The 13,739-nt window shown below is 38.5% G+C and overlaps 1 protein-coding gene across 4 annotated transcripts in view; it reads right to left on the bottom strand.

Moving 5' to 3' along the window:
* Nucleotides 1-13,739, bottom strand: part of PCLO (piccolo presynaptic cytomatrix protein) — a 402,552-nt gene that overhangs the window by 121,713 nt on the left and 267,100 nt on the right. For all 4 annotated transcript variants that reach the window (XM_027790555.2, XM_055809070.1, XM_027790559.2 and 1 more), the window contains exon 10: nucleotides 9,537-9,662. In XM_027790555.2, coding sequence (XP_027646356.2) covers nucleotides 9,537-9,662 — 126 coding nt within the window. The remainder of the gene's footprint in view (nucleotides 1-9,536; nucleotides 9,663-13,739) is intronic.

Raw genomic sequence — 13,739 nt, 5'->3', positions numbered from 1 at the left:
CTGTCGAAAGCTGTGCGTCTGATAATTAACATTGTATAGCTTACAAGTACCTTACGATACTTAATAGTGCTTTCTAATATGATCTTAGTGGAATGTTATTGAAAGCTAGTTATGACATTTTTACCAGTGGTCCTCCACAATTTGTGTCATATATCTGATGAATGCTTTTAGCTTAACCTTTGTAATTGTTCTCCACTTCATTACCTCTGAAATGTCTAGTGACTGTGTTTGCATCTACTCTGCTTGAAGCATGCAGGTTATTTTGCTCGTATCTATAAATTAGACTTACCTATTTAAGACTAAACAGAAAACTCTCTAAACAGATATTTTGATGAAATTATTTATTTATTACTACAAATCCAATTTCCTGGTGCGATTTGTATGACAGGGTTTTTCCAGCAAAACTGATTTTCAGCAATAGTTAGCTGTTCAAGGTATTTTCAGAGTTCTTGATCATAAAGAAGGTATAATCTATACCAGTTTATGTGGCACATAGCAAGGCTAAATGCAGGAGTGAAAAAACTGTAACATGTTATGCAAGAGGCCAGATCTTTAATGGCCCTAATATGTATTCATTTAATGCTTCTTTCTTATAGCTTTAAAAAATTTGTAAGTGCCCCATAAATTTTCTCTTACCTTCTGCTTTAGATTACATAAAAAAAGATCCTAAAAGCTCAGTCTATCCAGCTGCACAACTAGTTCCTAGATCCAAGTTATTCTCTAATAGCTATTTTCAGTGTTGATTTTTATTGCAGGGAAATTAAATATAGAGCAATTACGGTCCTGGGCAGAAACATTACAAACTCATATTATCTGCTTTATCTCATTGAAACAGATATTGCTCATTGAAACAAATATTTCTCATTGAAACAGATATTTTAGGTGCACAAAATTTTTTCTAATAAAGTAGCCTCGCAAAATCCCAGTTTCACCATTCTGCCATCATAAGATTAAATTAAATCTCCATAAACCAGATGCCCTATATTGGGAAGAGTATTATTTTCTAAGTGTGTTTCAACTGCCATAAAACAGGTTTAGTAAATAAAGTTGTGGAGAGTGTTCCAGTAACCAGCTCTCACAGATTTCCACGTCAAGCGGTCATACTGCAAGTCTTTCTTCTCCCATTTCCCTCTGTAATCCCCACACAGGTGCTGAAACAATTCTCATTCCTGCTGGGTGGGTCTGATTTCCTCCTCACACCTTAGCACACAGACAAAGTAAACTCTCATTTCAACTCAGCTCCTACCATATTGCATATGAAATGGCTAAATCACTAGGAGAAACCTTTCTTCCTGCCTTTCTTCATTCCAACAGATACAAGGTTAATTGTAACGTCTGAGTAATATACTTTGTTGAGGTGGCCTTTCCATTAACTTAATTTTTAGAATAGACCTTCTCTTTAAAAACAAACACCCATAAATAATTCAAAATATTTGAAAGACATTTTCTTGTATGTTGAATGCCCACAGACATTAGCAGGAACAACACTGCAGATTATTACTTTTTACTTACTTGAAAAAAGTACAAGGCAGAACAAAATACATGGATTACAGGAGCACAACAACGCAAGTGAAGACTTACAACTGATAGGAGGCATTTAGGGGTTTGTTTAGATTAAGTCCTTTCTAAAGAGCTTTAGGGCAAAGCTTTTGACTGAGCTATGGCATCGCCTGTTATTTTGTGCACACTTCCTTTGATAAAGTCAGTTTCTGCTGGGACAGATAAACCTGAGCCTGTAGCCCAGGGGATATGTTGAGAGCAAGTTCTCTTCTAACCCCACAGAGTAAGTGTGAACAGCACAATAAATCACAAAGACTAATGCTCACAGAAGTGGGTGAAGTTAATTCTTTGTTTTCCCCAGCGCAGTAATAAATTAAAGCAGTCAAACTACAAAATGAAGTGCAGGATGGTGAGACTATTTCTGTTAATTTAAGACCTGATCCAAAGGGGTTTTTTTCAGAATTTTTCCTGCCCTTCTTGTTTTCCTTTTGATTTCTTTTCATCATTTTCCAGCTTCATCATGCTATCTACTTTCTCCCAGAAGTGTAATTACCAGAGGGACTCAAGAAGGGATGCTGGCTCTTCACTATCCCTAACTTCATAGGGACTGGAAAATCTCTTTTCACTATGATGCCCCGATCAATGCTTCTAATTTTAGCTGGCTAAAGAGCAAGCAGCGCTCACTACAGCCTGTTAAAACTCAGGAAGATCTGGTGCCTACTGCACTTCCCACTGATAGATGACCAAGATCAGTCAGTGTTACACTTGAGCCCATATTTAACTCAGGGATAAGAGAGAAGTGTGGCAAGAGGAGGACGGGGAAGGACAGTGACTTACTGCTTCTGTTCTGGTTTTCTAATTATTTAGGTGCCCCTGACCATTCCAGCCACGTTGCATTTTCCAAGCAACATGCAAAGCATGTCTATGATATGACAAGAGATAATTTTGAGAAGATGGACAGCCATCACACATGTTACTACCTTTGCAAAAGAAGTTCTGGTCTTGTTATTCAGCACTTGGTACTATCCAAACTAGCCCACAACATTTCAACCAGCTGCATAAAAATTGCTCTTAACACTTCCTCTATAATCCTTTCATGGATGGGTAAATAATCCAGTTGCATGTCCCACTGTTCTTCTGAAAGGACTTAAAATAAATCATGTATTTCTAATGCCAGTAAATAATATGCTTTAAGATGACAAGGACTTAAAAGCTTGAGGAGTTATGATTGAAAACTTATGTTCTGAAAATACATGAAGGGAGCACAGACTCATAGAATCATTAAATAGTGCAGAGTGTCAGTATGGATTGAACTGGGCTAATAAGCATTGAATCATAGAATCACTTAGGTTGGAGAAGACATTTAAGATTATTAAGTCCAACCATTAACCCAGCACTGCCAAGTCCACCCCTAAACCATGGACATATGCAGTGCATCTACGTGTTTTTTAAACACCTCCAGGGACAGTGATTCCACCACATCTCTGGGCAGCTTGTTCCAGTGCTTGACAACGCTTTCAGTGAAGGAATTTTTCTTAATATCCAATCTAAACCTACCATGGTATAACTTGAGGACATCTCCTCTCGTCTTAATGGTTGTTACTTGGGAAAAGAAAGAGACCAACACCCACCCTTCTACAATGTCCTTTTAGGCAGTTGTCGAGTGTGATAACGTCTCACCTGAGCCTCCTTTTCACCAGGCCAAACAATCCCAGTTCCATCAGCCGCTCCTCATAAGACTTGTGCTCTAGACCCTTCACCAGCTTGCTGCCCATCTCTGGACATGCTCCAGCACCTCAATGTCTTTCCTGTAGTGAGAGGCCCAAAACTGAACACAGGATTTGAGATGTGACCTCACCAGTGCTGAGCACAGGGGGACAATCACTTCCCTTGTCCTGCTGGCCACACTGTTTAAGATACAAGCCAGGATGCTGGTGGCCTTCTTGGCCACCTGGGCACACTGCTGGATCATGTTCAGCCAGGTGCCAACCAGCTCCTCCAGGCCCTTTCCCACCAGGCAGCTCCCCAGCCCATCTGCCCCAAGCCTGTAGAGTTACGTGGGGTTGCAGTGACCCATGTGTAGGACCTGGGATTTCTCCTTGTAGAAAATCATGGAATTGGCTTTGGCCCATCAATCCAGCCTGTCCAGATCTGTCTGTAGAGCCTTCCTACCTTCAAGCAGATCAACATTCCTGCCCAGCTTGGTGTCATCTGCAAACGTACTGAGGGCACATTCTATCCCCTTGTCCGATCGTTGATAAAGACATTAAACAGGACTGGTCCCAATACTGAGCCCTGGGGAACACCACTTGTGGCAAACCCCCTACATCCCTGGGGCACACCTGAGGTGAAACAGCTTCTGGGAAACGGCTACTTGGCACTTTTACCTGGAGGACTAAGCAAGCTGCTTGTATTCAAAGATGTTACTGCCCAGAACCCAGGAAATACTTTGCAGATTAAACAGCAATGCTAATATTCCAACAGCCTCTATCCAACATTGCTTACGCCCAGATTCGTCTTACTTATACTAGCAAAGTACAGTCAATCTTCTCCCCACACTGGCCAGCTCCTCTCCAGTCTGCTCATCAGCCTTATGTACATTCACCTGTACATAAGACGAGGCACTGTAGGTAGTATAAATACTCAAGATCTTTTTCCTCAGATAATACAGGCTTCACTGTGCACGAGGGATTGCTCACACACCATGAATCTGTTGGCTGTCTTTCAGCATTCACTTGCAGGCTTCCCTAGACTCAGAGTTGCTACATAAGGCTCTCGTATTTGGGTTGGGATGAACCATTGCTGGGTTGTCACCTGTTTCTTGTTTTTTTGTAGTAGATTTCCACCTAACATAGCAGCTTGCCTCTTTACCATCAGATACATATATATAACTCCTTATACCTTTATCACAATTTTCATTTTGATTAACTGCCTGTCCTGGAAATAATGAAGAGCTGTGGTAATGACACTTGGACCCATATAGGTGAGGGTCCAGTGAGCCCTGGCTTTTTCTTCTCTATCTTCAAAGAAATCTCTCAGTATATCTTCTTCTATTGTGAAGCCTGAGGCTACAGGATGCTTGAAGTGGCCTAAGTCAGACGCCAAAGTCCACACCATGGGTGAGAGCTGTACAGCATTCTGGTTAAGGCAGATTTCTGACAGGCCTTTGACAGTTGTCTCCTTTTTCTGAGAACTGATGGTGGGAGCTTGGCTGCTCCCTGAAATCCATGGAGGTAATCCATATAGCTCTTTGCTCCCTTTTCCTGCCATATTCTGTTTTGGGTGGAAAATACTTTCCATGGTCTAGATGTAGCCCTTTTTCACCAGTCACAGCATGATGTTTCGGTACACCCTGTTCATCTTTTATGTCAGCCCTGGTGTGGAAAGCTGTATGGTGGCAATCAGTGAACACATTTCACCCCATACTGGCTTAACATCTGTGAAGAAGTGTTCTCTTTGCCACTGTGGCCATGGGCCATGGCTTCAAGAGATAAAATGCTTTGCCATCCCCTAACAGTCCAATGGAAGGCTCTTAATTTTAATCTGAGGAATGATTCTTGTATTTATTTGGCCTTGTATAGGGCATTAGAGAGCGAGCTGTGTACCAAAGGTCAAAATGAAATTTTGACACTTGAATATATAACAATATGTAAGACATTCTACAGAAGAAGGAAAAGAAGTGTGCATAAATAGGGACAAAAGGAATGGAGTGACTTCAGTTTATTTCCTGAAGACATCTTGAAGTTCTGAGATTCCATTGTTTTCTAAAAGATGAAAGAGAACTCAGACATTCCCAATAAAGACCCACTCATGCAAAATACTCTCCTAAGGGGAACTGACCATGTGGCCTGAGGAACTTCCAGCACAATTAAAGGCAACCAATCAATTTGGAAAATGGCCCATCTGCAACTTAGCAGTTGAATGGAAGTCTAAAAGATACGGAGTACATTTAAGAACTCATCATCAGCTTTCAGACTTTGATGGTGAGTACACTGGATGTGCTTTTACCTGCTCTTGGCAGGTGCCTGATCAGGCAGCAGGTGGTTCTTCATAGAGGACCTTCATGGTGTTTTGAAGGGCAATGTTTCTTACATCCTAAGGGGAGTAGTTACTAATCTAGATCAAAAAAAGTGCCTAAGGTTTGGGCTGAGGGGCAGGGCAGCATCAACCACCACAGAACTCTCAAATGGCAGTTCATTTTCTCTTCTCTGAGAAGCTTCAACAGGGTGGCATTATCTTTTGTTGTGTGTACATCCAGTAGTTTTTCTTACAATATTATTGGACCAGCTTCAGGATGGGGAAGCTTTAAATATCCCTGTATGATGAGTATTTTTATTAAATTATGAAATTGAATAGCCTATCTTTTTGCAAGCATGAGCTGTTTATATGCTAAACTCTACAGTGAAGGTCTGTGACTCATAGGTAGGTGGCATCCTTCCATGTTATGTTAGAAATGTTACATCATTATATTTGCTATAAAAACAGAAACTGGGAGTGCTATTTCACTATTTTTGATAAGAGGTTTTGTCTTCACTATATATGATTTTCCTATTTTTAAGTTTAGAAAGCTGTTATTGAAATGATGCATACATATTAAAACTAAATATGCACCCATAAAGCCTTGGACAAGTTAACACAGATCTGGTCAGTGTCATGGTCGCTGTTGAGTGGTGTATCAGCAAAGACAGTTCAGATCACCGCAAATCAAGCTCACCATTAGCTTCCAGACCATGCACATTCTCTGTAATTGCCAGGCAGCTGGGAAGTCAGGGAATCTCTTCATGTCGGTGAATGTCAGGTGGCTTAAGCACTGCAACACAGGACGCCTGGCTGACTGAAAACTTGGAACAAAGACACCCACGGTTTACCAGTTCCCAGGCTCTTCACCCAGGCTGTTGAAATGGTCCGACAAGACAACTTGAAGGCTGAGGACATCCAGCAAATTTGTAACAGTCGGTAACGCACATTAATATTTTATTTCTGCTCTTTAGGTTCTTCCGTTTCTGAAAAATGCTGGCAGAAATGCCATTCACCCAGTAGATTTACCAGGTGCAATATAACTGAACTGTTTCTGTCAACACAAGAGGGAGCACAGACACATCTATCAAATTGACACAGTCCCTGCACTTGATGAGCTCAGTGGAATGAGTCTTCCACCTCCAGTTTTTGTAATGCCAGTGAGTGATGAATCAGAGATATTTTTGACATCTGAAAGCAATTCAAGGTGAGAGAACCAAGAAGACTGGTATTTGCCAGTCAGAACTATAAATAAACTTTTCAGCACTAAGACTCCTCCAAAACTATTTCAATAGACTAAAATTTTATGGATAGCTATTCCCTAAGGAAAGGAATGCTATCTGTATTCTAAAGTGTGTCACGTCTTCATAGATGCAGTCATGGAGACAGCAGGTAGGACTTTGGCTTCCTCCACAACCACCATAGATCTATCTTTGCTCCTTATGCTATTGATAGGATTTTCAGACCTGACTCAGTGTTTTCTGGTTTTAGAATTAGAGAAATTAATTAAGTTGATAGGATTTTTTGCAGTGAATCATGTTCTTAGAAAGGCTAATGAGTCAAGATATTAGCTTGCAATGACATTAGTGTAAGTTTACTCGATGACTAGGTATATACTCTAACTTGAAGTCACACAGCATTTCAGCAGAAAAAGTGACTCATGTTTTCTATACAATCAGTAGTATGTAATTGTCATTGACAGTTAATGACATATAAAGTTTTCTGTATGTGATGCGACAGACAGCAAACAACTTGAAAAGGAAATGAGGGCTAGCCTCTATTTTCAGACACAACAATATCAGCAATATTGGTAACATTAGCAGTTTGGCTGGATTTACACAGATCAATATGAGAACGACTGAAGACCTCAATGGACTTTAGCACTTCTGAAGGGTAGAAGTTAAATGTGCATCAGCCACATTTCCACTACAGAAAACAAGCAAGACTAAAGTGAACTAGCCAAATATTCTTTGTTGATCAATGATAGCCATCTAAAATAACATAAAAAGTAAACTAGATATAAAGGCAAGATTGACAAGGTAAATGACAGTAAAGGGAATTGTTTGTCTTGTACACTATAGTAACAGTACATTCTACAGAAAGCATTTTTGCTCTCTGAATGACAGAACATTTAACACATCAATAGTAAAACATTTTGGGACATTGTGTGGACAATTCTACAGATTAAGTATCGTGATTTTGATGGAGTTGATTTATGCCAACATACCCAAGTGTAGGATGCTTTTATAAGGGTCAATCAGAAACATGACTGATCATATGATGGGAGAATTGAACAAAGGAATAAATACTTTACTGTCCTGTTCATCTTTTCATAAAATATGAATAAACCTTTGAAATACATTATGTGGACAGAAAAGAAAACTGTCATGCCTGAACTTCCCCTGTAGTTATTGTAAATCCAAGACGTTCTTGATCACAGCTAAAATATTCCTACATGGTAAAGAACTTATTTAAAATTTAATTTTCAGAGAAGTTCCTGATGAGAAGTGCAAAGACCAGAGATAATTCAAAGCAGTAACTGCTCATCTTTCTTGAAATGTCCAGTCTTGGGGAAATGCTGAATAACCATGTACTCCTCTTTACCTGCTTGGTAATAAAGCAATGCATGCATGATCTAGCACAGCTATGAAGGACCTACTTTTTTGTATGGAGGGACCCCAAATAATACTTGCTTCAAAACACACTAAATTAAGGTTGGTTCTTTCATCATTCCTGTGCAATAAATAGCACTATTCTAATGTTTGATGAGTGAGATACTACCTATTAAATATGAATGGGAAAATCAACTCTATAGGGCAAATAGGAAGATATTTTTGTTGATACATCATTTCATTGACACCGGTGTTTGTGCACCTTTTTACATATATAATTTAAATATTGGCAAAGAAACCACCAAGGATGTAAAAAGCAGCAGGGTTAATGCAGGTGACACTGTTTTATAATACCCACAACATATTTAAACTATTATTTTTGAATACAGTCTTTAAACAATTTACTCAGCTTTTCTACATCCAAAATACTTTAGTTTAGATTTAATCATAGCTTTTGTTGCAAGTTTACTGTTCAGAAAATTTATGTGAAATAAGTTCTGCCTGGGAGAACTATTCTTTTTCTTTCTGCCTATCTTCTTTCCTTTTTGTTATTTTTTTCCAGGATATCTGCCTTTATTAAAAAGATAAAAATAAATAGTTGAATGAATTAGAAACAAATATATTCTATTTTTGTCCATGGATAAACTGACATTTCAGGTGATCATACAGATATTCATATGAGAAAAGGAAACAGAAACTAGTTATATGGAGAAGAGACCATTTATGTGATCATGGATAGAAATAAATTGTTATTAGACAGAATTATCACACTTGTAATAATCCTAGAAGATGTAATAATAACTAAGTCAAATTCACTTCACCTAGCTTTAGTTGCCTAGAGGATGATATGTAGCCTAGTGCAGTTTTCTTAAAGTCAATTGACTGAAAAAAATACCCCCAGCTCTTGAAACAGATATCTATGGTAGATAAAATAATTTCCTTTCTATAGATGCTTCTTTTTTTCTGTCATTTGTTGAGGCAGGTTGGTTCACTAACTTAAATTGGAAAAATAAAGTTAGGTCAGGTAAATTCAGTCAAGTCTAACTTTAGGGAATTTCTGAAAAAGTTAGTGGGTGTAACTGAGAGCCAACTGGATCTGTGATCTGTTTTTACCTGTGCAACTAAGAAATGTAAGCAATCCCAAACACAAATGTCTACATGATCGAGCCAGGGTCAAGACCTTCAAAACACCATGTCCATGATCCACGTTGATGATATACGTCCATGATACGCAGCTGGACTCCAGCCATACTATCTTACCCCCACTGCAGACAGCATGTTGGCAGATATTACTGAAGACACACCATAATATTCTCATCATGGCAAATCTCTTTGGCTATAGAAGCCATTAACGTACCTTCTATCAGTCCTTTTCTGCTTTTTTTTTTGGCAATGCATTTATCTTACCTTCTATCAGCTTCCCCGTCTGCTCTGCATTGCCCCCAGGCAAGATCTTGGCAATGTAAGCTCCAATTTCCCCACTGCTTCCTGGAATTTCTTTCCCACCTACAACTCGGATTCCCAGTCCACTGCCTGTGATCAAAAGAAAGAGAAAACTTTAATCAGAGATAAGGCAATGAATAATTCACTGGAAAGAGCAGAACAAGTCATCAGAGGGTACTGTAGGAATGCACCAATAACTTCCAGCTATGGTTGGAAGATGAAGGTTAACTGCAGTCACATCCACTGCTTTCCCAAAGACTTTAATTTGGGTAGAAGCACCTCAGTGAAGGAAAAGATCTTGAGTAACTACTGCATGACAGACATAGCAGAAAGAATTGATTTATTAATTTGCTTCGAAGCCAATCCTACCTTCTTCCAACAGCCTTACTGTACTGAAAGGGACTATTTGCATGGCAAACCTATTTCAAGAAACCCATCATTTGCAGTATTATTCAAATTGCATTAAATGGCTAGAAATCCACATGAAGTGTGGATTCAAAGGATAGCTTTATCATATGCCTAAAACATGCATGCAACATAGCTGAAAATTTATAGTAACGGAGCTTTTTGATTCACATAAATATGGAGCCAGAGATCATTCAGCTCCAGCAGCAAAGCATGTACATTTACATGAACATATATTTAGCAGATGCTACTATTTTCCTTAATTATTTGCTTTTAATTGACATCTTTTACATCAAAGAATGCACAAATTATCGAAATGAAAAAAACCTTACAATTGGTCTGTGCAAAGCATCAGTAAATCTAACATATTTCCCTCCTTTTTTAAAAAACTACAAAGAAAAAACCATTTTGATCACTCAGATGATTTTGGCTGGAGAGAAGCAGATCACTATTCTCCTTTATGTACAGAACAATGAGAGCGAAAACAAGAGCTTAAAAAATAGTCTTATAAAGCTAATATTATGTATTTGCAAACTTGTCAAGCTATCTTGCTTTTTTTTAAAAAAAAAACAACACCAACACTTCCCATACAACAAAAACAAATGTATTCTTTGAAGAAAATTTCCTATGAGATGATTCATACTTTCACCTGGGAATGTAAAGGCTGATTTTCCCACCTCTATTGTAATGGCTAAATAATTAATTTTCAAGTTATTAATTTAATAAGACCAACTTGCTGAGTGATTAGACTATTCAGCTATAGGGAGCTCACCACACAATCCCTTTGTAAAGCTTTATCTTTTTAGATTAAAGTTTTACCTCATGATGCTATTGGTGTTTGATAAGTCAGCCCTGCGTTTGTTTTAGAAGCAAGATAGCCACATCGAGTTTCTGGCCAAAAAAGTTTCCATTATTTTTTTCTATCCCAGTTCAGCTAAATCTAAGTCCTTTGTGCCTCAGCTTTCCTCAGAATTGCATATTAGATGTTTTCCAGACAAGCATTTTCTTTTCTTTTGGAAGATGTTTGGTGTTCAGATGCGTGCGGATACATACACCTGTATCTTCAGATGCATACATATATATAAATATATTGTACAGTGCAATATAAAGGCAAGGAAGGCCACCTTGGTAGACTCATGACTTAAGGGGTTTAGCAGGGATTAACATGGAAACAGCTCATCCCACCACTGGAGGCCTAGACCAAAGGATCAAAATGCTGTATCCCCCTAAGACAGATGATGGGTACAGACCAGACTGGGGAGATGGCATACTTCCATGAGATCTACTTTTTGTGATGCAATGTAACACAGTTTGGGTGGGGATCAGTGATGGGATGACCACTGGTGATGTGCTATCAGCATACAGAACTCTTAGTGAATGGTCTCAGCATGGGCTGATGGCCAAGGATGAGTTTCAGGGTGTTGTAGGGATACGCCACGATCCGGTTGAGGGCTACTGTATGATAAATGGTGTGACCTTGAGTTTTCACAAGGGATGATCAGGATTCTTTGCAGACCAGATCTTGTACTGTTTGTTCACCACAGTATGTAACAGAAGAAACCGATTTTGGTATGGCACTACTGGGAGTGCAGGCAGGAGTTTTATACACATATGTTGAACTGGATTATAGTTATATACAAGTTTGAGATAAAGTTCAGACCTGTCATATAAACCCATTTCAGTGCCTGTATTTTATTATTATTATTTTAACTTGTGTGCTGATATTGCTGATATTTAGTCTTGATACATTCAAAACAGGTAAGAGTTTTAGGGAATATGCAAACTCAACTTTATGACAACATGAACGATACATCTGTAAGTTACAACTGTAAAAGATTTGATATGGCAAGAATGTCCTCTCGAGTTTACTTTGGTTTTTTTGTCCAGTGCAAACTGGCCAGTAAAAAACCCACTATGAAACACGTGCAGGCACGTCTAAGTATCTTCAGTAGTTGTGAATCTTCAGCTTATAGCATGAAATTTGCTAGTGAGTTCCCTGAATTTTTTGCTAAAAATTGTAGCCAGTTTGCCCCCTCTCTCTGTGTTTGTCTTCTTTTTTGTAATTAGGAGACCTGAGAACATCTTTAAAAAAGTCAGCTTCTTGTAAGACTTTACACTTGGGAACGTAAAGTAATGCAAATGTAATGCAAAAGAATGGAAGACTTTTTAAGCCTTTCTTTGGACATAACAGGTGAACAGTTGTCTCTCTTTTAACAGCCAATTAAGAATTGGGAAAGTATAAATATTTCAGCTAGAGAAGGGCCCTCTAAACAACACGTAAAGGGACCCACATAATAAACATAAAACAATACCATCTAAATACTCAAGCTAATTACAGGCATGGGGAATATAATTAAATTTCTGCTACAAGATATATCCATCAGGGTAGTTAATATCCCTTTAATTATAAACTTGGTATGGATGATAATTGATTAACTAAACATGTTGCTGCTTGGCTTGTTTCGAACACAAATTGTTTGATATACAGAAAGGATGCTGTGTTTTAAACAACAGCTATATTGTCACTCTGGGGCTGTGCTATGGGTAATTCTAAGATTATTTTTATTGAGGAGAATAATTTTTCAGTGTAATTGGAACAAACTGCATAGTTATTTGAAATTATTTCCTTATTTTCATGAAATCTTGTAATTTAGTACTGGTAAATAATGACTTGATAGAGAAAGCAAACTCCCCATTCTAAGGATAGGTCTAAATGTCCTTTACAATCGTTGAAAAATACAGTCTTTTAAAAAAAACACCACCTTGTTGCATAAAGCAAATGCATACACCTATGAAAGCATGTAAACAGTCCATTAGGACTCAAATTCATATGGGCTGCTCTACACATTTATCAAAGGACTTCTGATCAAACACTATGGAAAGACTCATTAACATGTTACAGATCTGAGGCTCGCAACTGGGAATTACTAAATTCAGTAAATCCAGTAAACAACTATTCTTATACAATGCAACAAATGAACACAGCAACTAATTCTTAACTCACACGATCGACACACGGGCTTTTGAAGACATCAGTAGGACTGGATGCTTTCCATCACGTAGGGGAGTAATTCCAAAGGGCTGGAGTCTTTGCATGATACGCTACACTAGTGTCTCTACCTCTGACAGCTTAATTGTAACAGAATGGCAGAGAGGTGGCTTGCCATATAAATGAGCGCACAAGGCACTTGATCTCAGAGGCCATTCAATGGACAACCACGCTAGATAACTTTGACAATCATGGCCTAGATTGGTTCCAATTTTGAAAACCTACGGTGTCCGGCCATATTACTGCTAATAAACCCAATTATTTCCTACGCCTATATAGACGGATTTTTATTCCTAGACACTTTGAAGAAGCTTGTGATTTTATATTTGCAGGTCTTCGAGTCAAACGCATGACTGACATTATGTACTAAGTAGGAGCATGCTTGCTAAGGGACAGCCGCAGGGAGGGGTCTACCTGTGTGTGTTCGTACATGGTTTTGCTGAACAATTCAGAGGGTATTTAATTTAATTTCACCTGCTTGTACTAAATTAGAAAACAGTACCCCATTATTACTATGTCGCAAAAATGTTACTAGAAGAAAAAAGTTAGCTTAAGTTACCAAACATACCATTCCTGGCAGTCAGAATGAATGAGCTACTTTCTGCCCAGTGAACTTTAAGTGCTCCGTTCTGGCTGACAAAGAAATATTGCTTGCATGCTGCTCTGTTTTCTCATGTGAACATGGGATTTCAAATTTGCTTATACTATATCTA

Source organism: Falco peregrinus, chromosome 6 (assembly GCF_023634155.1).
Source record: "Falco peregrinus isolate bFalPer1 chromosome 6, bFalPer1.pri, whole genome shotgun sequence".
Lineage (NCBI taxonomy): Eukaryota > Metazoa > Chordata > Aves > Falconiformes > Falconidae > Falco > Falco peregrinus.
The sequence above is the reverse complement of the archived record's forward strand: the minus strand, read 5'-3'. Positions and strand labels throughout refer to the sequence as shown.